Source organism: Onthophagus taurus, chromosome 7 (genome assembly GCF_036711975.1).
Source record: "Onthophagus taurus isolate NC chromosome 7, IU_Otau_3.0, whole genome shotgun sequence".
Classification (NCBI taxonomy): domain Eukaryota; kingdom Metazoa; phylum Arthropoda; class Insecta; order Coleoptera; family Scarabaeidae; genus Onthophagus; species Onthophagus taurus.
Window position 1 is genome coordinate 33,047,773 of NC_091972.1, and position 23,614 is coordinate 33,071,386.

At 32.5% G+C, this 23,614-nt stretch overlaps 2 protein-coding genes across 14 annotated transcripts in view; both read left to right on the plus strand.

Annotated features, from left to right (window-relative positions):
• Positions 1 to 23,614, plus strand: part of LOC111416378 (transient receptor potential cation channel, subfamily M) — a 233,971-nt gene that overhangs the window by 183,278 nt on the left and 27,079 nt on the right. For 9 of the 13 annotated variants that reach the window (XM_071197974.1, XM_071197980.1, XM_071197983.1 and 6 more), the window contains 7 exons: positions 10,990 to 11,203; positions 11,270 to 11,429; positions 18,634 to 18,821; positions 18,909 to 19,065; positions 19,124 to 19,277; positions 19,339 to 19,784; positions 19,835 to 20,033. In XM_071197974.1, the coding sequence (XP_071054075.1) occupies positions 10,990 to 11,203; positions 11,270 to 11,429; positions 18,634 to 18,821; positions 18,909 to 19,065; positions 19,124 to 19,277; positions 19,339 to 19,784; positions 19,835 to 20,033 (1,518 nt within the window). The remainder of the gene's footprint in view (positions 1 to 10,989; positions 11,204 to 11,269; positions 11,430 to 18,633; positions 18,822 to 18,908; positions 19,066 to 19,123; positions 19,278 to 19,338; positions 19,785 to 19,834; positions 20,034 to 23,614) is intronic. The other 4 variants (XM_071197979.1, XM_071197982.1, XM_071197976.1 and 1 more) reach the window with 3 other exon arrangements.
• On the plus strand, positions 11,873 to 13,055 carry LOC139430774 (uncharacterized). The gene has a single exon (XM_071198053.1). It carries the CDS (start codon positions 11,949 to 11,951, stop codon positions 12,636 to 12,638), a length of 690 nt encoding a protein of 229 aa, XP_071054154.1. The 5' UTR covers positions 11,873 to 11,948; the 3' UTR covers positions 12,639 to 13,055.

Here is a 23,614-nt window from a genome sequence, read left to right on the forward strand (position 1 = left end):
TAGGTTTATTATAAACAGTTTTCAGCTACAATATTTTTTGAGCACTTCTAGTTTTAGAGTTATAACGAAATTTTTTGTTCAAAAACGCCAAGATTAAAATTTGCGGAATTTATGGCTTTTCACTAAAGATGCAACATAGTTGGAAAGAAATCGTTTATGTATTCTTATGGCTTGGTTATTCGAATCAACAGCTTTTAATTTTTGAGATAAACACCATGTTGTTGTTAAATGTGTTAAATTTTGAATATTTTGCTTTTTTCATCCTTCAGGTTTGTAATACTTATAGTTGGGTTATTCCCACTTGAGGGAAATATTATGATGGTTTATTATAAATAATTTTTATCCAGAACACATTCTCCTAGCGTTTCTAATTTTTCAGTTGCAATAGAAAACATTCATCCAAAAAACGTTAAGGTAGAGATTTGGGAATTAATGGCCTATAACTAATAATACGAAATAGTTGGAATGAAATTATTTGTGGATTATATCTTGGCAATGCACTATGAATATTTTTTATTAATATCATTTTTATCCATAGTTTTTAATTTTTGACATGAAACCATGTTGTTGTTAAATGTGTTAAATTTGAAATATTTTGCTTTTTACATCCTTCCGGTTTGTAATACTTATAGTTGGGTTATTCCCACTTGAGGGAAATGTTATGTTGGTTTATTATAAATAATTTTCATCCACAACACTTTCTGCAAGCACTTCTATTTTTTCAGTAATAATAGAAAATGTTTATCCAAAAAACCTTAATGTAGAGATTTGGGAATTTATGGCCTATATAACTAATAATACGAAATAGTTGAAATGAAATTGTTTGTAGATTATATCTTGGTAATGTACTATGAACATTTTTTATTAATATCAACTTTCCATCCATAGTTTTTAATTTTTGACATGAAACCATGTTGTTGTTAAATGTGTTAAATTTGAAATATTTTGCTTTTTACATCCTTCCGGTTTGTAATACTTATAGTTGGGTTATTCCCATTTGAGGGAAATGTTATGTTGGTTTATTATAAATAATTTTCATCCACAACACTTTCTCCTCGTGTTTCTAATTTTTCAGTTATAATAGAAAATGTTCATCCAAAAAACGTTAATATAGAGATTTGTGAATTTATGGTCTGTAACTAATAATGCTAAATAGTTGGGATGAAATTGTTCATGTATTGTGTCTTGTTAATGTATTATGAACGATTTTTATTAATATCATTCTTACCCACAGTTTTTAATTTGTGAGATAAACACCATGTTGTTGTTAAATGTGTTAAATTTTAAATATTTTGCTTTTTACATCCTTCACATTTGTAATACTTATAGTTGGCTTATTCCCACTTGAGGGAAATGTTATGTTGGTTTATTAAAAATAATTTTCATCCAGAACACTTTCTCCTAGTGTTTCTAATTTTTCAGTTATAATAGAAAATATTCATCCAAAAAACGTTAATGTAAAGATTTGGGAATTTATGGCTTATAACTAATAATACGAAATACTTGGAACAAAACTGTTTGTGGATTATATCTTGGTAATGTACTATTAAAAATTATTATTCTTATCATTTTTCTGCATAGTTTTTAATTTTTGAGATAAATACCATGTAGTTGCTAAATGTGTTAAATTTAAAATATGTTGCTTTTTACATCCTTCAGATTTGTAATACTTATAGTTGGGTTATTCCCACTTAAGGGAAATGTTATGCTGGTTTATTATAAATAATTTTCATCTAGAATACTTTCTCCTAGCATTCCTAATTTTTCAGTTATAATAGAAAACATGCATCCAAAAAACGTTAATGTAAAGATTGGGGAATTTATGGTCTGTAACTAATAATACGAAATAGTTGGAATGAAATTGTTCATGGATTATGTCTTGGTGATGTATTATGGACGATTTTTATTAATATCATTCTGACCCATAGTTTTTATTTTTTGAGATAAAAGCCATGTTGTTGTTAAAAGTGTTAAATTTGAAATATGTTGCTTTTTACATCCCCCAGGTTTGTAATACTTATAATTGGGTTATTCCCACTTGAAAAATGTTATGTTGGTTTATTATAAATAATTTTTACCCAGAACACTTTTTCCTAGCGTTTCTAATTTTTTAGGTATAATAGAAAATGTTCATCCAAAAAACATTAATGTAGAGATTTGGGATTGTATGGTCTGTAACTAATAATGCTAAATAACTAGGATGAAATTGTTTATGAATTATGTCTTGGTGATGTATTATGAACGATTTTTATTAACATCATTCTTACTTATAGTTTTTTAGTGTTGAGATAAAAACCATGTTGTTGTAAAAAGCGTTAAATTTGAAATATGTTGCTTTTTACATCCTCCACGTTTGTAATACATATAGTTGCTTTATTCTCACTTAAGGAAACTGTCATTTTGGTTTATTATAAATAATTTTCACCCACAATATATAAATAAACAATATAATAAAATATTTTACATAACTTCGAGGAAGTTTTATTTTATTTTATTTATTTCATTAGATATTAAGCAAATATTGGATCAGTATTTCATATAAATATTTTGTACAAAATATATCAAATCAAACTTGGAAACTGTATTTACTAAAATTTCGTAGTAAAGGTTTTACTATAATACCATAAAATATGTATAAAAACTCAACAATTTTTTTAGCCTAACAGTAAAATGTACATCTCACCTCTGACAGGCGTGTTATATGTATATTCACAAACACAAATATTTATAAAACCATATTAACCAGTCAGACTTGCATAGATATCACAAATCATTCATTTCTGTTTCAAAAACTTTGATTTAGATAACCTGTTTTCAATGCGACTTTACTCTTTGGTATCTATTGTCTTAAATCAAAACTATAGAATGATTTACAATGTATGTAGAGAATATAGAGTCCCAATAGTAATTGTGAGGTAGTAAATCTAATGAACCAAACTATCGAAACCATACTATAAAGTACTATAGGACATTTGAAGCAAGGATACGTTAATGCTTTAGTTTGCCTAAGTGGAATTTACATCTCCGTATCATTACAATTTAGGAGTACGGTTGTGCGGTAAATGAGTTTACAATTAATTTAAACGTTGGAAATTGCGAGTACGTCCCGAATTAATCGGTAATACATAACGGTTAAACGTTTTAAATATTTCTGAACGTTCCTACAAGATATTCCTGAATAATGGTTCGGAATTTGCTGAACTTGTAATACTACATACAAAATATGATAACCAATTTAAACAATTAATAATAAAATATAATTAAAAAGTCAGTGTATAGCAATTTATTACGGATTTTCATTTATTAAAATGAGTGTATTTTTAATAAAAATGATTAAAATTGTTAATTAAACTGAGCGATGAGTTATTTTCCTAGTTTAATTTAATAATAAATCTGTTACATTCGTTGCCCTCTGGAAACTGAAAGCTTCAACTGTATTGATTTTTATGACCGACTTGCAGAATACTTTCAAAGAATCCAAATATTCTTTTTAAATCCAAAGTTATTTCTGATTAATAAATTATAATTAATTGACCTTAATTAATTATACATATACACGAGAATCGAGAATTGCAATTACTTCCCGTAAGTTGGCAAATATGATGATGTCCAGAACTTCAACGATTAATTTTGTGATAAAACGGCTCGTGTACCTAGCTTCAGAAATATTTGAAGTTCCATATGTACAACTCAATTTCAAGTAACATTTTCAGTGTACGCGGAACATCTATTCAAACCATGTTCCCAGTAGGAAAACCATCTCAAAGTGTATACAGCAAAGAGCATGATTGCAAATTGAAATTGTAGACGGGATTTTCGTTATTTGCGTATACTCTTCATTGCAATTTTCGTTGTCGAGCGATTTACAAAGTGGATTGGAGTAGATAGAAGTGTTTAAAATCATATATTCGACATAAAACAAATAATAAATACGATATTAGAGATATTAGATTTAATCTCAACCTTTCCTCTGCTATGTTTGATACATGATCGTACAAGGTTTTAAATTACAGATTGTACATTGTTAGTAACTGTGTAGTGATTACAATACATGAAAAAACAAGTAGAATAATATAAGATTAATATTGAACAAACGGAAGTATAAAAGCTTTAAAGTCCTAGAATTAATGACGTTTTTATGACAAAACAATAGAGACTGCATGCCTTGTTCTTTTGTTATATGAGTTGAAAGGAAATTTTAGTGAAAAAATAAAGGGATTGACGTAAAATCAAAAAGTAGAAATAGAAGAATGCGGACAAAGATGAATGTGCATACACTGAAAACGTTCAAATGTAACAAATAAGCTGGTGGGGGTATTTGCAGAAGATGGAGATATGTGCTGACCTCAAACAATTATTAAAAAATAAAAAATATCAAAGGAAATATATTACATTTTTATTTACTCCTAAAGGAAGAGGATTTAAAATTACGAAATACTTATATATAAACTTAATATATGTGCATAATATTACTGATTCTCCAACTACATACTCGAAATAATTCACAACAAGAGACGAATATACTGAGAATATAAACGAACAAACAACAAAATACTAAAAAATGAACTAAACAGATAAAACAAAAAAATTCAAAAATTAATCCAAAAATACCAACTGGATCGTTGGTTAGAAACATGGAAAGAAATAGAAACGCATCGCGGCAGAACATATTGGCAGAAAATCAAAAAAGTGACAAAATACAAGAAGACCAGCGACATTCCGACAATATACGATATACTTGCACAACACTTTCGAAGTGCGTTCACAAGATTTCTAACTATGGCAACCCACGCGCATAACGGTATACTAGAAAAAACTCAAGGAGAATATGATGAACACCTATCAAAAGGCAAAAGTTCATGCCCCGGATTGGATTTAATAACCAAAAAACTACTGAGACAGCTAAACCTAGAAGTACATAACTTAATCCGAAAAATTATCAATTTCTGCATACAAAATCCCATCATCATGGAAAAAAGCTACAATTATAACAATCCAAAAACTTGGAGCAAACCATTCTCGTCCACAAAGCTACCGCCCTATCACCCGACTGTCTGTAATTGGAAAAATCTACGAAAGTATCCTAAACTCCAGAATTCTTCACCTTATCAAAGACAAAATCCCTATATACCAATTCGGCTTCAAACAGAAACAATCAACAATTCATCTACTCATTATTCTCACAAATAACATACAAGTAACTAACCTACATCACCGAAAAATCGCGATCTTATTTCTTGGCATAAATAAAGCCTTCGACACAGTCTGGCACCAGGGCCTTCTATACAAGATGGATAAATTACATATATACCTACACCCTACCTGAAAATTATAGATGAATATCTTCGCGACAGGATACTGAGCATCAAAATTAATAATGCTACATCCTTTCATTTCTCCCCTCTCCAAGGACTATCTCAAAGATCCCCAATCTCACCTACCCTGTACAACGTCTACTGCTATGATATGCAATATGCAGACGACACAACACTAATATCGCATAGAAAAAACCTTCACATAGCAATAGAATCACTCCAGACGCTATACAACAACATATCATCATGGTTCCACAAATGGAGAGTCACCCCCAATCCGGACAAATTCCAACTATTGATCCAGAATCACCAATTAATCCCAGAACATCACGACAGGCACATCAATTACAAAACCTACAAACTTGGTCAAATATTTGGGCATAACCCTGGACAACAAGTTGAAATTTAAAGCACGCTACAAAAAAATACAAACAGAGGTAACAAGACGAGCAAAACACTTTAGATCATTGACCTATAAAGACAGTGGTATTTCTGTAAAATCGGCCACACAGATTTATAAAAGTATATTCCGACTACTTCTCGATTAGTTACATCTCACAACTATATGTTCCCCGGAGTCAACAAAGGAAGTAATAAGGAAAGCAGAAAGAAAATGTTTATGAATTCTGGCAAGAATTAGACACCCGAACAATCCACTGCACAACATAAATAGTGAGGATCTATATTCAAGAATGGAAATAAAACCAATCTCATTGATTCATAAAATACTGAAACAAAAATTCTCCAAAAATGCCGAACGAACGAAGAAAGACCTAAAACATTATACGTAGAACTCAACATAAATTCACAAACATAAATATACTGTTATTTTATAATTAATATAAACGGAAAGACTTTATAACGGTAGATAGCTGAATAAAGTTATTTTCTCTCTCTATTACTGATTTAAATATTAACAAGTTTCTGTTTTGCGTGCAGATTTTTGCTCAATTTATTAACATAAACAATTCGGCTGTTTATAGTAATTTTTTACTATAATAAAAATATAATATATGAAAAAAATTCTCTTGTAATATAAAGGACGACTATCCAAAACTTAATCATTGTAATAACTAATAACAATAATTTTAAAGGTCAAAATAATATCATGCATGGTGCAGGTGAGAAAAGATGTAACTAAAATTGGATAACAAAGAAGATTAAAGGAGTTACAAAGGGGAAATCCCAAAAAATTGTTTTAATTAATGGGAGAAACTATGTAGCAAATATTTTGCAAGAAAATAAATAACCGATTTTGTAGAATTATAATGCTACATCGTCATATATGTATATTAGGTCAAATAACTTTTCAATTTATGAAAGTATATCTACTTTAACATGGCTTTATCGTCAGCTTACCTCGAGGAATTTGGACAAATTCTTCAAGACAGCAACAAGGCCGTTCATAAAAAGCCAGTGTGTCTGTGGGGCTTTATTTTAAATGCTTCACGATACAGCAAAACACCCTAATCTATTTTACTATGATAGAGTTGTTGGTAGAATTCTAGGTATTAGCAATAATCTAGTAACGAACATTCTGCATATTAAATGGACCAAAAATACAAAAATAATAAGCACATCAACATGTGCCCAGCAGTTTTGGGTTGGTAAAAAATTTATTAAAATACCTTCACCCCAATCGATTTCGGCTAAGTAAGGCAAAATTATAATTCGTGTTCTAAAATGTGTCAAGATCGCATACTACCGAGGTATAGTATGCGTATAATGAGTATAACATATACTCATTAATTTTGTGTTGATTTGGAATTCATTGGACTGCCTCGGCCGCAAGCAACCTCGGCTTATTAACACATGCATTTCCTGTTTTAGTATTTACTGAGGTTGCTTGTGGACGAGGCAATATAATACATGTTCAGTAATCTTGGGTTGTTATGAAATTTATTAAGATGCCTCGGCCGCAAGCGACTTCTGCTCAGTGAGACAAAAACATAATTGCGTGTTTTGCATTATATTATATGTATATTAATTTTGTGTTGATTTGAAATTCAATTGACTGCCTCGGCCGATACCCATTTCGACTTAATCAGGCAAAATCATGCATTTGTTGTTTTATTATTAGGCGAGATCGCTTGCAGTCTAAGCAATCCAACATACTATGAGGTTGATAAACTTCAGGGTGTTATCAGCAGTTCAGTAGTGAAAATTCTTCACACAACTCTAAAAACAGCATTACAACAATTTTTACACCTTACCGGATCTACAGAACTTAATTGTTCAAAATTGTAATCTGGTCTGAGTGTAATTTAAAAGAAACATAGCCTCACCGTTTGATCTGTAGTCCGCAGCTCCTTCTAATTATTGCGTTGTTAACAATTCTTGTTAACCTTACATTTTGAAACAATATCAGATCGTTCTTCAATCAGTTTTTCTGTTCTCCACGATTTTCGTTTAGTTTTAAAGTCAACCACTTATAACATGCCATCTGCAAATTCATTATGTCAAAATTAAATAACTTAAACCGCGTAAGTTGAGAAGCCAATGTAAATAATTGCTTGGTTTCATCCTTTACTGTAACCATTTCTGGTTACCTGTTAACCATTTAATATTCTTGACACTAAATATAGACCGATGATCTGTCTTTAAAGCAAAGATGTGCTGATTCCGCCAAAGTACAATATGAGGGTTCCTTTAATGACCAATAATGATGATTGTGGCAATTGTAAATATTCAATAGTTGAAAGACGCTTCATCGATAATTAAACCTTTATGGAACACGTCAGGATTGTGGCGAATGTTTTGTAATGTGAAATACTACATTTACATTTGCATAAATTACATAATTTAATGTTGCTACGAGCAAGTCCTAAAATATTCTCGGGTTTGACAGTGGCGATGTTAATAAAGAACTTATTAACGCATGTCTCATTCTAAGAGAACTGGTCCACAGTAGGCGAAGTATTTCTTCAGCCCACAGTTCAATCCTATGGTGGCCAACGCAAATAATACATCAACTGCTGGCTCTGGCTCCACAAACGGTTTAGCGCTGCGCTCTCGTGCTAGCTTATCTGCCGCTTCATTGCCAGCAACCCCAGAGTGACCTGAAACCCAGATCAGAGAAACTCTGTTATCACAACTCAGTGTGTTTAAAGTTCTTTTACAGTCATTATTCAGAGTCGACACCGTTTTCACGGTCTGCAGCGCCTGGAGAGCGGCTTGACTGTCTTGAGAAAAATCGTACTGTCATGTTCTTCACCCTTTTCTCAAGAAGGATTTTAGCAGCCATGTCAATAGCAAACACTTCCGCCTGGAATACAGTACAGTACGTACCTAGGCTGTAAGCTTGCTAAATCCGAGGTGTCTGGCAGTATACTCCTTCCTCGACCCCTTCCGGCGTTTTTAATCCATCTGTGAACGTGCAAATGTCTGCCTGAACCAGAGAATTTTCGTTTTCGATCCAGGACTGCCGTTTAAGCAGTACAATATGATATCGAGCATTAATCAGTGATAGTGATCCCGTCAAATCTGACGGCATTGATAGCACAATATCAGTACTTATAATGTCTTCCGCAGCCCATTGGTTCGACATGTCGGAACAGTTTTGAGCATATTGCTTAAATCTGTAAATGGTAGTTCTAGCCACGTTTTGTGATCTGAATAACAGCGGTTCAGAAATCGTTCTCTGCAGAAACGGTCAGCAGCAAAGGAGTTATTATTAAATGCACAAAGTCTGTTACCACATCAATGTGTTCTTTTTTTAACTTCTGACTTCTGGTCTTTATTTAAAAACCTTCTGGTTTAATTGGTTAACCTTTATAGGGCATATAACAAACAAATAACGAAACAGAATTTAATGCAAAAGTGGGTTTATTGAAACATACAAAAATGGTAACGGGACGAATTTTACAAGAAAATGATAATATTAACATGGCAATCTTGCACTTTGCAACACTTGATCTTTTCAGTTTTTTTTCTTTGATCTATAATTGCAACAGAAGGCGATTGATGTAAATGATCTCCAATATTTGACAGTCTGACAGTCATATTATCAACGGTGAATACACGTACGCACGTCTTCTTCCTCTTGTTCTTTTTTGTGATTAACCATGATGTTGATGGGGGGCAGGGCTAGTTATGACGCGTACTAGTTGTAACCACCATCGTCATTATTTCCACGCTATGTTTTAACAGGCATTGAGCTAGTCAAACATATTCACGTCCCCATATTTTTACAATAATCAGATACTGATTACAAAATTGTCAACTATTGATTCCAACAACTACGCATTCCTTTTTCCCCATTTCTCCACTTTGCAACAGAAGTATCACCTCAATTCAAAGAATCACACAGTTCGTAAGCTAAACTCTTATCATCAGCAATATCTTTGTTCTGGAAGTGATTAAGTATTTATACTGAAACATTTCCTAGTCCAATGCTCGTCTTTTATTTCCTACTACGGTCACGAAGGTAGCATTCAAATCACGCACACTGGAATTTATGGTATGGTTAAAACGTAAATCTGATCTGATTGATCGTAAGTTTATACGATCATTTATCCAAGTTGAGGCAAAAGGAAGTAACACACTTCGGTAGAGATTTGTAAGGAAACGACTATAAGTTATGGGAATATCTTACCTTTTAATTAATGAAACAAGGTTTCTTTTAATTGTCTTTTAAAAAACTAACTTTTAAAGTCACTGGTATCCAAATCAGGCAAGGAGCAATGAAAAGATTCTTGTAAAGAAATTAGAGGAGGAGAAAAGATTATGCTGAAATGATTGCTCTTATTGGCTGTGGTTCCATCCTGTTGTTACCAGTTATTAAGAAGCAAGTACATAGATATCTCTAATTTTTATGCTTGTCGATCAAATTTACCCAATCTATTGGATCAATATTATTATGATCGCTTATATTAGTCACATTTTGGATTATAATTCCAGACAATATATTTCTTCAAAATAGAACTGTTCTTATTAGAACAAGTTTTCGAAGTTTGAATGTGATTCATTGCAACATTTTATATATTTTCTTGTAAATTACTAACCATTAAACTTATGTCATCTGTGTTCCTTTTAATAAATTTCGGCATAATTGTGAATGTGAGTAAGACTTCAAGAGCACATTAAGTGGTTTAAATTCCGCCTGCCAAAGGAATCTAGGAATCCAAGTGGTGAATTGAATTCCTTCATAAACCTTTTTCTGGATAATTGATACTGAACAACGAAATAATTTTTTGCTGTAATTCCATATTTTATAACCTAAACTATAACGTTTCTGTTTAAAACAATCATTCAATTACGATAAAATTTAATTTCTAGCATAGAAGGAAAATAGAAAATGGGTATTTTATAACATAATATTCAATATTCAAAGCTAAATCGTTAGTAATACAAATCATTTCCGAACCATAACCTATTTCCGATAAAAATTGAATACATTCTACACATCATATTCTACTATAGCGACATTCATACGATATTCATACCCGATCCAACTCCAGTAATCTCGTTATAAAATCAAAATCTCGTTCCCGCCAATATTATTTAACTTTTTAATTATCTTTCCGGACAATAACAATTCTATTTTAACAAATTATATAAATAAACTTTCTATTAATTATCACAAAGTAATAAAACTTTATTTATTCAGAACAAAAAGTTTATGTTAAGAAATAATTAAACTTGAGTAGTTATTCATTTCCGACTTTTTTTTCAGTACGTACGAGTTTCTTACGATACGAGGCCCGACCTTCTCATTCAATTATTTACGAGGGAATGGAACCTAGAACTTCCGAAGCTTCTTATATCCGTGCAGGGTGGCAAAGCGAACTTCGAGCTACAGCCAAAGCTGAAGAAGGTGCTACGCAAGGGGTTACTCAAAGCAGCGAAAACAACCGGTGCGTGGATATTTACTTCTGGTACAAATACAGGTAATAGGATTAATTTTATTAAATTTGATTGTTATAAAACGTTCCCTATTTTCGTATTTTATTTAGGCGTTACAAGACAAGTTGGAGACGCATTGTTATCCGAAAGAACTCAACGAAGCGGGAGAGTTGTCTCATTAGGTATTGCTCCTTGGGGAATCGTTGAAAATAATCAAGAGTTGGTTGGTCTTGATAGAGACGTGCCCTATCACTCTATATCTTCGCCAAGGTAAAAAATTTCAACCAAGTAATTAGAAATCACATGAAAATGATTTAGCATATGAACGGTTATAAGTTTCTGAATTGCTTCTAAAACTTTATCAACGCGAAATTGTCGGATACTAAACGAAAATTTGTTTGAAATCACAAAGTTATAATTAGATTTCTGCAATAACTATTACGATGCCGCGCTGTATTCACAACGTAAGGCTAACACATTTAGTACCTGCACTTAGTAAAACGTAGTTAGGAAACTAATACAGGTAACATTGAGCAGGTATTATGATTTCAGAAATGGAGATTGGGAACTTAATTCCTACATTTAAACTAACTCATTAAAATTAAATTCTTTAATAATATTTTATTGTTAGGCATAATTCCAAGCGAATAGGAGTAATTACTATAATTAATTGAATTCATCGTTGTGAGTAAACAACGGAATGTAATATTATTTGACATGACAACTGTAATATGATGTCATCGATGTCATCATATTCATAAATCGTTCAAAATTCCCGTGTAACATATCATGCACATTTTGAAATTATGCTTACCACGATGTAATGTGAATGTTCTAAATTCGCGTAGAGTATTCCCTAAGTTGTTACTCGACCACCGCCGTCCGAATTTAAACGTGTGTCTAACATCGAACTTCTGTCAAAAGTTTAGCCAAAATGCTAGCGGTAGAGGGAAACCTAAACTGCCGGATTTGTTGTATGTGCCACATGTATTTCGGTGGTTAAGCGCGAAATACCGTTTAAAATACCTTCAGAAAATGTGGGATCCGGAATTTACAGAGGGAGGATTTATTTATGGAACGACGCACGCTATTTGCAAAATTACAGATATTATAAGCAGAAATAAGCCGGACGAATTAGATTCTTTGGTCGAGAATCACGTAAAGGAAAAATTGAAACAATACATGAGGATTGGTCTTTCTGAACATCAAAAGCGTGCAATTCGATTACAGCCGGACGACATTAAACTGTTGGTACCGATGAAGGTGGCATTTGATACGAAACAATATCAGAAGAGGTGTAATGTTTTATTGAAAACGTTAGCTATGAAATGGTTTACGGTCGGTAATTCATTAAAACTCGTTTTGATTGTTATCGAAACAGAGTTTAGTAGAGATTATACTAAAGGAACTGATTCAGAATGGAACATAAGTACGTTTAACATTTTACAATGCACCTTGGTTAATAATCGACTATCCTGATGAAAACGAACTAATTTGGGCTGGCTTCGTTATATGAATTAGAAAAGGCAAAAAATTGAAAATTTTAATTAAACTAACAAAAAAGTGACTGTTCACAGAGAAGGACAGTTTGACGATGAAATGATCGCTAACTGATAGTTTCGAAAATGATGGTTCTCATAAGCCAAGAAGAAAATTCTTCTTAAAAAATGAACCATCTTCAAAACATATCGTTCATGAAGGACATGAAGATGTTTCACCGCTCATTAACTAACCATTATAATCTCTTTTGATGATGTATCGAGTCATAAGCAGAATCGGTGTAATAGAAAGAAATTACCAAAATCCTACATTTATTATAATTATCTCTGGCGAACAACAATATTTTTATGTAAACGGTGTTACCTATAAAAAGCAATAAAAATTATTATACTTCAATATATACCTATTAATCATTGTATTTGTGGTATAATCTGCAACGTATTATTATGCTTATTGTTATTATGCTTGCGTTATGCTTATTGTTAAGGTATCAGACATTTTGTGAGTATAATAAGAAACAAAAAAGGTCCAAAATATGCAAGAGAAACGTACTGTATATTCCTAAACTGTTGCTGGCTCGGTACATGTTGTAGTCGTCAAGCAGAAAAGACGACGTTATCTACAAGATGTTAAGAGTACTAAAACTCACAAATTTTAGGCGAAATATACAGTACCCACAAAGAAGAGGTTTACTGTTTATGTGTACAAACGGTTTTTTATGTACTTAACTTTTCGAAAAACTACCGGCAAAACAATATTTGCAAACTTTTGAAATTGGAAAGAATAAGTGAGAGACTTCATTGAGAATCTAAAAGAGAATGAGTCACATAACAGAAAAAGGTCTGCTAGAATGTGCTTGCATAGTGAATTAATTCAAAACAAACTTAGGAAGATTTATAACAAAACAGCTTCCCCCAAACATCAAGTTTCAAGGTCAATGTTGCAACGTTTTTTTTTAATCTGATTCATGTAATATATGCAGCCTTTGCTTCCTATTAACATTTCAAATAAGAAATAACTACACTACTCTCCAAAATTATCGCACCACCTAAATTATGCATTAAGTTTAAAGGTATTTTTTTTTTAATCAACAGATGGATTTTGATGATTCTTTCTTCACGGTATAGGTTGATTTTTAAGGAAGAAATGTGTTGATGGTTTCTGACAATTGTCAACGTTTTTCCCATATACGGGGTGTAAAAAGAAATTTATGTTTTTTCTTCTAATTTTGCAACACCCTGTGGAATTTATCAGAAAGAACCGTTACATTCCATTTACATTACGTTAGAATGACAACCCTTCTCTACATTTTCGTTCAAGAATCATCTCGATATCTATTTTATCAAGGAAGATACACATTTTTTAAGTTTGACTTAATTTTGTTGAAATATGTCCTTACTAATGAAACAAGCAGGCTATGAAATATCAAACAGTTTGACAGAAATGCTTGTCAATTTTATTTACGCATTTAGCAAGTGGCTCATACTGTGTTAATTCCGTATGAACATGCGTTAACCATAAATTTAGATCAAACTACCGCCACTTTATGCACACATACGTACACATACGCATCAAATACCTCATCATAGGAAGTATAAAATCAATAAAATTGTGACATTCAACAGTCAAATTGTTTTTGACTTAACAACATTTCGTTTTAAAACTGTGTATGTTGAAATTTTGCAGAAACAAATTCTCTATAAATAAAATTAATAGTTTTTGCTTATAGACATAGTGAATGTGTTTCTGTAAAATTTTATCATGCATGGTTTTAAAACAAAAACCAAAAACCTAATTCTAAAGATTTTTCAAATTCCCGGGTAGAATGCTACCGCGCTACTAGCGCTACATGAGGGTAGTCTGAACTAAAAACAGCGTTTCATTTTAAGGTGGGGAACCCACCATCTATATTAGTATATTTATATATTTAATCTATGAAGTTACTGCTTTGGGTTATTAAGTGTTTATTTGACATGGACCGTATTTCAAGACATTTAAACCGCGATGAGTGTGTTGAAGCAGTTACTTTAGCCAATGAAGGAATAAGTTATCGTGAAATGGGCTTGAGATTAGGAGTTTCTCATACAACAATATCACATGCCGTTCAACGATTTCAAGAGACAAATGATCATACAAGACGACCTGGACAAGGAAGAAGGAGAGTCACAACACTACTCCAAGATCGTTTTATTAGACTTCGTGCTTTAAGGGAACGTTTTGTTACAATGAGAAACTTACAGATACAAGTAGCAGATGTTCATAACATTCGAATTAGTACTAACACTGTACAAAGGCATCTTGCCGAAGGTGATTTGCATGCAAGGATTCCTGCCAGAGCACCAAATTTAAACGCAAATTATCGTAGAAGGAGATTGCAATTTGCCAGAGAACATCTTGACTGGAATGCTGATGACTGGGAACAAGTACTGTTCACAGATGAATCAAGGTTTTGTTTATACAGCTCAGATAGACGTTTAAGAGTAATTCGACGGCCCAATGAACGCTATGCACAGTGCAACATACGACCGACAACTTTATTTAATGGAGGATCTGTAATGGTTTGGGGTGGAATTTCGCTTACAGCACGAACAGACCTTGTTTCTTTGCGAAGAGGTTCATTAACAGGTGAAAGGTATATTACAGACATTTTATCGGAACACGTGGTACCCTTTGCTCCTTACATAGGAAATATTTTTTTATTAATGCATGATAATGCAAAACCTCATGTTGCCTATACGGTCCGTGACTATTTGGATGAAGTTGGTATACAAACCATGGACTGGCCACCCTGTAGCCCTGATCTCAATCCAATAGAGAATTTATGGGATAATATTGATCGTCAGTTAAGGGGCCGACATCTACCACCTATCGTTTTGGACGACGTTGAGAGGATGGTAAGAGAGGTTTGGGATGCAATTGATCAAGATCAAATTCGACGCTTGATTTTAAGTATGCCTCGTCGCTGTGAAGAAGTGATACGTAAGAGAGGCGGAAATACACGTTATTAGGTGATTTTGAGAGAATTGATTAAGGATTATGTAGTGTTTTTTAGTTTTCACCTACTTGTTTAAAATGTTAATAAAAATTCGTTACATTTAAACTTGTGTATCTTCCTTGATAAAAGAGATATCGAGATGATTCTTGAACGAAAATGTAGAGAAGCAAAATTAGAAGAAAAAACATAAATTTCTTTTTACACCCCGTATATGGGTAAAACGTTGACAATTGTCAGAAACCATCAACACATTTCTTCCTTAAAAATCAACCTATATCGTGAAGAAAGAATCATCAAAATCCATCCGTTGATTAAAAAAAAAATACCTTTAAACTTACTGCATAATTTAGGTGGTGCGATAATTTTGGAGAGTAGTGTATTTCAGAGATACAATCTTATATTATTAATGCTGCAAAGGAGAGTACATAAAATGACACCTAATGCCTTTTATGATCACACTCTGTTTCAAAACCCCCCATTCAGTAAACTTGACAAATAGGTTGCTACACTCGAAACTAAAAGGCCTTACTTTTACTGCAAATTTGTGGGCTAAGCAGGTAGAAGATATCTGGAGATTTTTCCACTTCTATTAAACTTTCCCGAGAAAAATCTAAATGAGAAGGCACAAGAACAACATAGTCCTTCATGCCCTGATGGATTTTTCACAAAACAACGCTTACTACCCCTGTCATAAATATAATAATATTTTTCCCAGCGCGTGGCCACACTTTTCTGCCTACCGATATGGTGTTTGATAGGATTAAGAGGAAACTAACGAAATAAGTAACAATTGTTTCTAAACAGAATACATGAATTTCTACAGAATGTTTGGTACTGTAATAGTTCTAATACCAGACTGGCTAATAAAAGTCCCCAGCAACAGTTTACAAAAACTTGGCCTAATCAGAGTGGCAATGAATTTGAATAGAAAATACCACCTGTTATTTGATTTAGCATTCCTTAAAAAAGGGGTTTCAACAAACAAGCCAGACATTTTATCGTACAAATGTCGACTTACAGCATGAAATTTCACGGCCAAAGAATAAAAAAAGAGAAAAATTCTCTGCTTTAAGAACTTTTTGGCAAATCATGGAAGACGTACGAAGAATTTCTACAACGATAAACTGTCTTCATAAAGAAGGACTGATCTGTGAGTACAAAATATTGTAAGAAAGACTACGTTCTTTTAATACTAAAAAATGAAAGTACAAGATATTGCTAATTTTTATTAAAACTAATTAAGTGAGTAACGATCAAATTTATTCGAAACCAAAGATGTTAATGATTTACTATTTAATAACTAATTAAAATATATATTTAAAGGATTTATTGAAATAGGGACATACATTATACGAAGAACGATTTTCTCATTTGCTGGAAATTAGTATTTGACTGACATATTTGTCTTTGCTTGCGGTCCTTTATCTTCAAATTAGCGCAAAATAGATTGGATTACGTTGACAAGTCAAGGGTATGTAAATAAAATTATTAATTGTTAAGCCCTCAAGATGATGTAACGTAGTGTAATATTATGGAATACTCGCATATACTCAGTGGCATAAAACTCAGAACACCAAGACAAAGTTTAAAATAATTGTATTAATAATGAATAAATACACTCTTCGTGCCATTGATTCTGATCTTCTCAATCTTCTTGAGCACATGGTCGGTTTTTTCTAAAGGTATTATGTCCCAAACACCGTGTAGAGCTTTCAGCGTTTGTCAAGTCTCCTCGTAATGTCGCAAACATACTTGATGAGTCGAGACTACCGATTAGAACATCGCTATGGCTATGACAATAAATTGGAACATTATGCTCTGCAAATCGAGTCATAAAGAGCCTTCAATATAGTAACGGGCATTATTTTGCCCGATAAGCGACTCTGAAAAATAGAACAATATAGGGTTTTACCACCTCATCTATATACCGTTTCTACACGTCTTCGTCTGACTTTCCTACGGCTATCATGCTTCTCCAAACAGAATCGGAATTCATCACTGAACACCAGTCTACACAACTCTACCTAGAGTTCCACCCTACACCAACATAGGTGTTGAGCTGCATTATACTTTATCACATACTTTACCAGTTCATTTCCAAAAAAGGATTTCCATTACTTCACCTTTGCAGGCATATATTTGAATTGAAGTTTATCGGTTACTAAAATACATCAACTTTTTATCCAAAAATACCCTGACTTGAGAAATAGCATAAAATATGAGTTTTACTTGAAATATTTCAGAAAAAACTTGAACTGCAATTTGATTGCGTGTGCTCTACATGTGAAGCGTTGAATGCAAAGGTCAAAATCTGCTACTCACATACAACGGGTAGCAATGGCGAATCTACTTGTACACAAAAGAGTAAACACTCTTTGTTTCATGTAGGTTTTTGTCACTTCTAATTCCATAATAATGCCCTCTTTATATTGGCACACACTGTACATCCACAACTTATTTTCTGTGTATTAAGTAGCGTAATTTATATACCAATCTGCTCATTAATACACAAATTTGCCATCGATTTGTGCATATTATTCGAGTTTGAATTGAACATTGTATTGGAACAAGTTTATGCCTTTCCACTTGTGGCTGGCGACTATCGGCATTTGAGTTATAAACTCTAGAACAAATCAAAACTACGGCTCCCGATTCATCGCGTTATAATTATATCTATATAAGCTTTTTGTTAGTGAATGTGACAATAAGCTGCACTATATCGATGATAATAATTGTTTTAAAAGTATCTCCTATTGAATAAGTAGGTATGTTAGCTGATTCTTTGGTGTAAGACATTGCAAGAAAGAGTTTGATGTACTGGATGATGCTTTGAAAACGAGGATCTTTAATCTATATAATCTAAATGAAGGTAGAATAATCAGACCACTATTTATCAACATGAGTCTATTTTATAAAATATACGAACTTCCCAGTTTGAAGATGGTAGAATATTCAGATATTTTTTTTGATTATTTTTAGGTCAAAGTTCGCTGCTTTGAATAATCGCCTGACCTATTTCCTATTAGTGGATAATGGAACCCATGGAAAATACGGTGCTGAAATCGTCTTAAGAAGAAAATTAGAAAAATTCATATCAAACCAGCGGCTACAACCCTGTAAGTCCCTTACATCACCCAATAAATCATCCCCAACCCAAATAATAACAAGTATGTAGTTTATAAAAATGAAATAAAAATATAACAATTAATTTTTTAATTATTTAATTAATACGTTTTTATTACATAATTTTATAGATACCCATAGTAGTATTCCAGTAGTATGTTTAGTAATAGAAGGAGGCACCAACACTATCAGGGCGGTATTAGAATATGTGACTGATGACCCTCCAGTTCCTGTAGTCGTTTGTGATGGTTCTGGACGTGCCGCTGATTTAATTGCTTTCGTTCACAAGTAAGTTTTAACTTAACAAAAAAATGTAAATCCGTTCATCAAATTAAACACTCATTAGATATGCTTCAAATACTGATAACGGAGATCAACCAGTTTTAGAAGCAATGAAAGATTATCTCTTAAGCACTATTCAAAGAACTTTCGAGGTCGGAATCGAACAAGCAGAGTGTCTTTACACCGAACTTTTACAATGTACACAAAAGAAAAACCTTGTAAGTAAAAATTAATAAATCTTTGATATATATTTTTTTTTTGATTATCCTTTTAATGTAGATAACAATATTTCGAATATCAGAACGAGCAGATCCGATCACACAAGAACTCGATCAAACGATTTTAACCGCCCTCTTCCGTTCACAACATCTTTCGCCATCCGAACAACTCAGTTTAGCTTTAACATGGAATCGCGTCGATATCGCACGATCTGAAATATTCGTCTACGGCCAAGAATGGCCATCGGGGGCTTTAAACGAAGCGATGATGCAGGCTCTCGAACACGATCGGACGGATTTTGTCAAGCTGCTTTTAGAGAACGGCGTCAGCATGAGAAAATTTTTGACAATACCTAGACTAGAAGAATTGTATAATTCGAAACAGGGTCCCAGCAATACTTTAGGTTACATCTTAAGGGACGTTCGACCACATATTCCTAGAGGATACGTTTACACTTTACACGATATCGGATTGGTTATTAATAAATTAATGGGTGGTGCTTATAGGTATAAGAAAACAAAATTTTTGTTATTTTTTTTATATGGCTTAAAACTAGTTCTTTTTATTTTATTTATAGAGCTTATTACACCCGTAGAAAATTTAGACCGATTTACGCTAAAGTAATGAATAAAACGCCTTTATTTAGAAGAAATTCTATTGCAAAATTAGCGATGGGTAACACGATGAGTTTACTTGCTGAGGCGTTACCTACACAAGGATACGTTTTGTTTGATTATCCTTTCAATGAATTATTGGTAAGTTTACTTATTTATATTAAAAATGTATTTTTTTTAAATTTTAAGTAGAAATACTTCGATCTATAGAATTGTGTTTAAAAAACACAATGGCTTTTATAGGATACTTGCTAAGATAGAGTGTACGTTGTGCACTTTAGGGAGCTAATTCCAACTTAATTAAGTTTTCAAGTCCTCAATGCATTAATAATAAGCACCTCACCAGAGAATAGATAACGAGATCGTTCACAACCCACTAGTTGCTTTAATGTGCCTACCTAACGTATATAGTGTCGCATAAGAAGCTGTAAAGTTGAAAATTAAAGTGGTCACACGGTTGCTTATAAAATTTAATGATGGGTTTTGAATAGATAATTTCTCAATTAGTATTATGTTAAACCACGATTAAGTTGATGGACGTTTATTAAAAGTTGTGGGCAAATTATTCACAAGAACTTAACTGTGAATTTAATTATCGATAAATAGATAGGTATTTCATTAGGTAACGTCGCCACCACTATAAAGGTGGGAGATGTTCCGCCAATTAATAATGGGTAACTAAATATTGATTTCCGAAATTAATAACTAGTTATGCATAATAAATGTAATTATATGCACCAAAGGATAAGTAAACACGATATCACATTACCAACGTGTTACAATTATTGTTATAAAATAGTACATTTTTGTGTTGATAATTTAGTAAACAAATTTATTAGTTGTAAATTTAATTCAAAGTTTTATCATAGATCTGATCTCAAAATAATATGCTTTGTTCACAATTTAATAGACTGACGGCATCAGAATTATTACTAAATCGCAACATTTTTCTTGAATCTCGGTTAATGCTTTCGATGCTAAAAAGTGACAAATATAAGCTTGATAAATTTGTGGAGATGTTCGTACAAGGAAAGTTTTGGGTATATTTCAATTTCTGGAGTTACAAGATGCATTGAGTAACAGAATAGTGGATAAAGTTGTGTATTCCCAAGGACGGTCAACTTTAAAGGACTGCTCTATCTCAATATAGGTCTGGGCATACGTGACGTCATCTGAAGACCTCGCTGAACAAAAATGAAAAAAAAAAAACTTTTCAGTTTCAAAAAAAATTTTTTAATTGAATCAATCAGTTTTGCCCTTAGAAATTGAAAAGGTACTTAATGAATTTTAATTTTTTTTAATCTTTTTCCGATTAACTTGACACGACAAACTTAATCTACTGCGGTTATATTATAAAGTACTTATCCTATGATAGTCGCTTTGGTTCGGTTCAACCGTTGTTATATCTCACACCGCTTTTATCTGTACCTACTAGTTTTTGTCACTTTCACTATAGCAGTTCAAATATTTTCACTCTTTTCAATCTACCAACTAAGCCATCGTTATCCAGAAGCTGCAGAACCTCGACGTTAAAGTGCTGGTGTAGCCTCCGTTCTTCCAGTTCAGTTTTGTGGACTTGTTGATAAAACATTAGCTTCTTATGTACTGTAAGGACTGAATGTTTGCCCAATAACCAGTACATTTTCTTATAATTAAGCCTAAGTTCTTCGTATTTTTGTTGACAGATTTGTTGCTTCCAGTTGAGCTTAGCGTCAAGAGCCACTGAGTTGTTTTTATTTAATTTAATACGCCATTTTTCCATCCAGATTTATATTTCGTCAAAAGCTGTTTCACTGTTGTTTCTTTTACTGCCTAGAATTACGGTGTTATCTACAAATGTGGCCAAAGCATTTTCATCAAAAGTACGAAAGTCTGTTTTATTTAGGAAATAAAGGTCCCAATACACTGCCCTGTGGTACGTCTGCTTGGGTTTTTCTCGATACAGAGTAGGTATCATCTTGTTTGATACTGAAAAATCGTTCACATAAATATGATTCTTAAGATTTTTAAATATTGGACAGGAAGACACATTTCAGGTTTGTGGTTTATGCCATACTTTATTGAAGACTTGCACCACAACCAGAGAAATCTCTCTGCAAACCATCTTTTCTTCTAGTGACTTTTCAATGGTACGAGTAACTCTGTGGTTCTGATTAATTGTAGAGTGTTGATTTCTGAACCAAAATTGATTATTCGGGATGATAAGATTTTTGCATGATGATGGGCCTTGGCCTTTCAAGCAATAATTTTTCAAACAGTTTAAACATTATCGGTAGTAGTGCCATTGGCCGATAAGATCTTGTATCACTTTAGCTACCTTCCCCAACAGCGATATATATTGTAGTCGGAATGAAGCATTAGTCAGGCTACTTATTTTAAGTATTGTTTTTCTCGGAATAATAATAATAAACTGTTTATTGAGCCAGAAATAATGATTACAAAAAACAAGATACAAAATTATTTGAACAGAAACAAAAAAAAAATACAAATATAATTAACAAGACAAAATAAAATAATCCTTACAACTAAAATGAATAAAAAAGTATTCAAATTACAATGACTCAAATGATACAAGAACAGAAAAGGTAACAACACTACCACTGATTTTAACTTGCACCAAGACAAACAAAAACACAAAAAGAACAAAATCGTATACTGAGTAGCATTTTAAAAAAATTAAAAATTCCAACAAACCATCAAAAACAACAAAAAAAAATAATAAAAAAGTAAAATCAAAATTTAAACTTCTCATCTTCAACTCTCGATCAATATATATTGTCAATATCTAAGTATTGACCAAGGGTATTGACAATATTATTGAACGTGTGAGTAGAAAGATTGATATTAAAAATATTGATGAGATGGTTTGACGAAAACGAAAATAGTTGATATATTGACAGTCTGAGGGAGATATTGACAATCCTACGTTAGTAGGATTATATTACGGATTATATCGCCTAATAATGAATTCAGACAGATATACTTTAATGGACGAAAGTGCTATTAACTCCCAGGATGGTTCATTAACATGTAAACATGACATGACATTTTTGACAGCCAACGCAAAACTAAGTAGATTGTCAATAAATATTGATAGTCTGAAGCAATTACAGTGTGTCAATATTTATTAGCCATATTGACAATATTTTATTGACAATATACAGGGTATCTCACGTAACTGGTTCGTTAGAACTTTTTCAGGTTCCACTATTCGTAGAGATTTAAAATTTTCGTAGCATGGATTGTTCATTCGGAACTTTCGATCTAAAATATTTTCAAGATGGCCGCCACTTCCGGTCTACCGGAAGTAGACCATAACTTCGCTATTTTAAATGGAATGGTATACTTTTTATTACACCGTTTAATTATATGTAAAAAAATAGGTTGCTTTGATAAAAGTTGTTAGTACCTAGCGTTTTTCGTTTTCGAGTTATTTTGGTTTTAAGCTTTTTTTGGGAAATTTCAACATGCTTTTTAAAACTCCATACCTCAGCCAACGTTCATTCAAAAAAGATCTACGTTGGCACGATTACTCTTCAGATATTGTCAAATAGATTGTTATTTGTTGTATCGAAGTATCTTATACAGGTGGTCAAAAATTGAATTACTGTTTCTCCATATTCAATGGTGAGAAAGTCGAAAATTTTAAATGGAATGCCCCATATTTTTTTAGCCTATCAGAAAGAGAATTTAATTCTCTACAAATTATCTATAAACATTCC

Coding starts and splice junctions, on each gene's coding strand:
- LOC139430774 (XM_071198053.1), top strand. CDS start 11,949: ATGCACATTTTGAAATTATGCTTACCACGATGTAATGTGAATGTTCTA.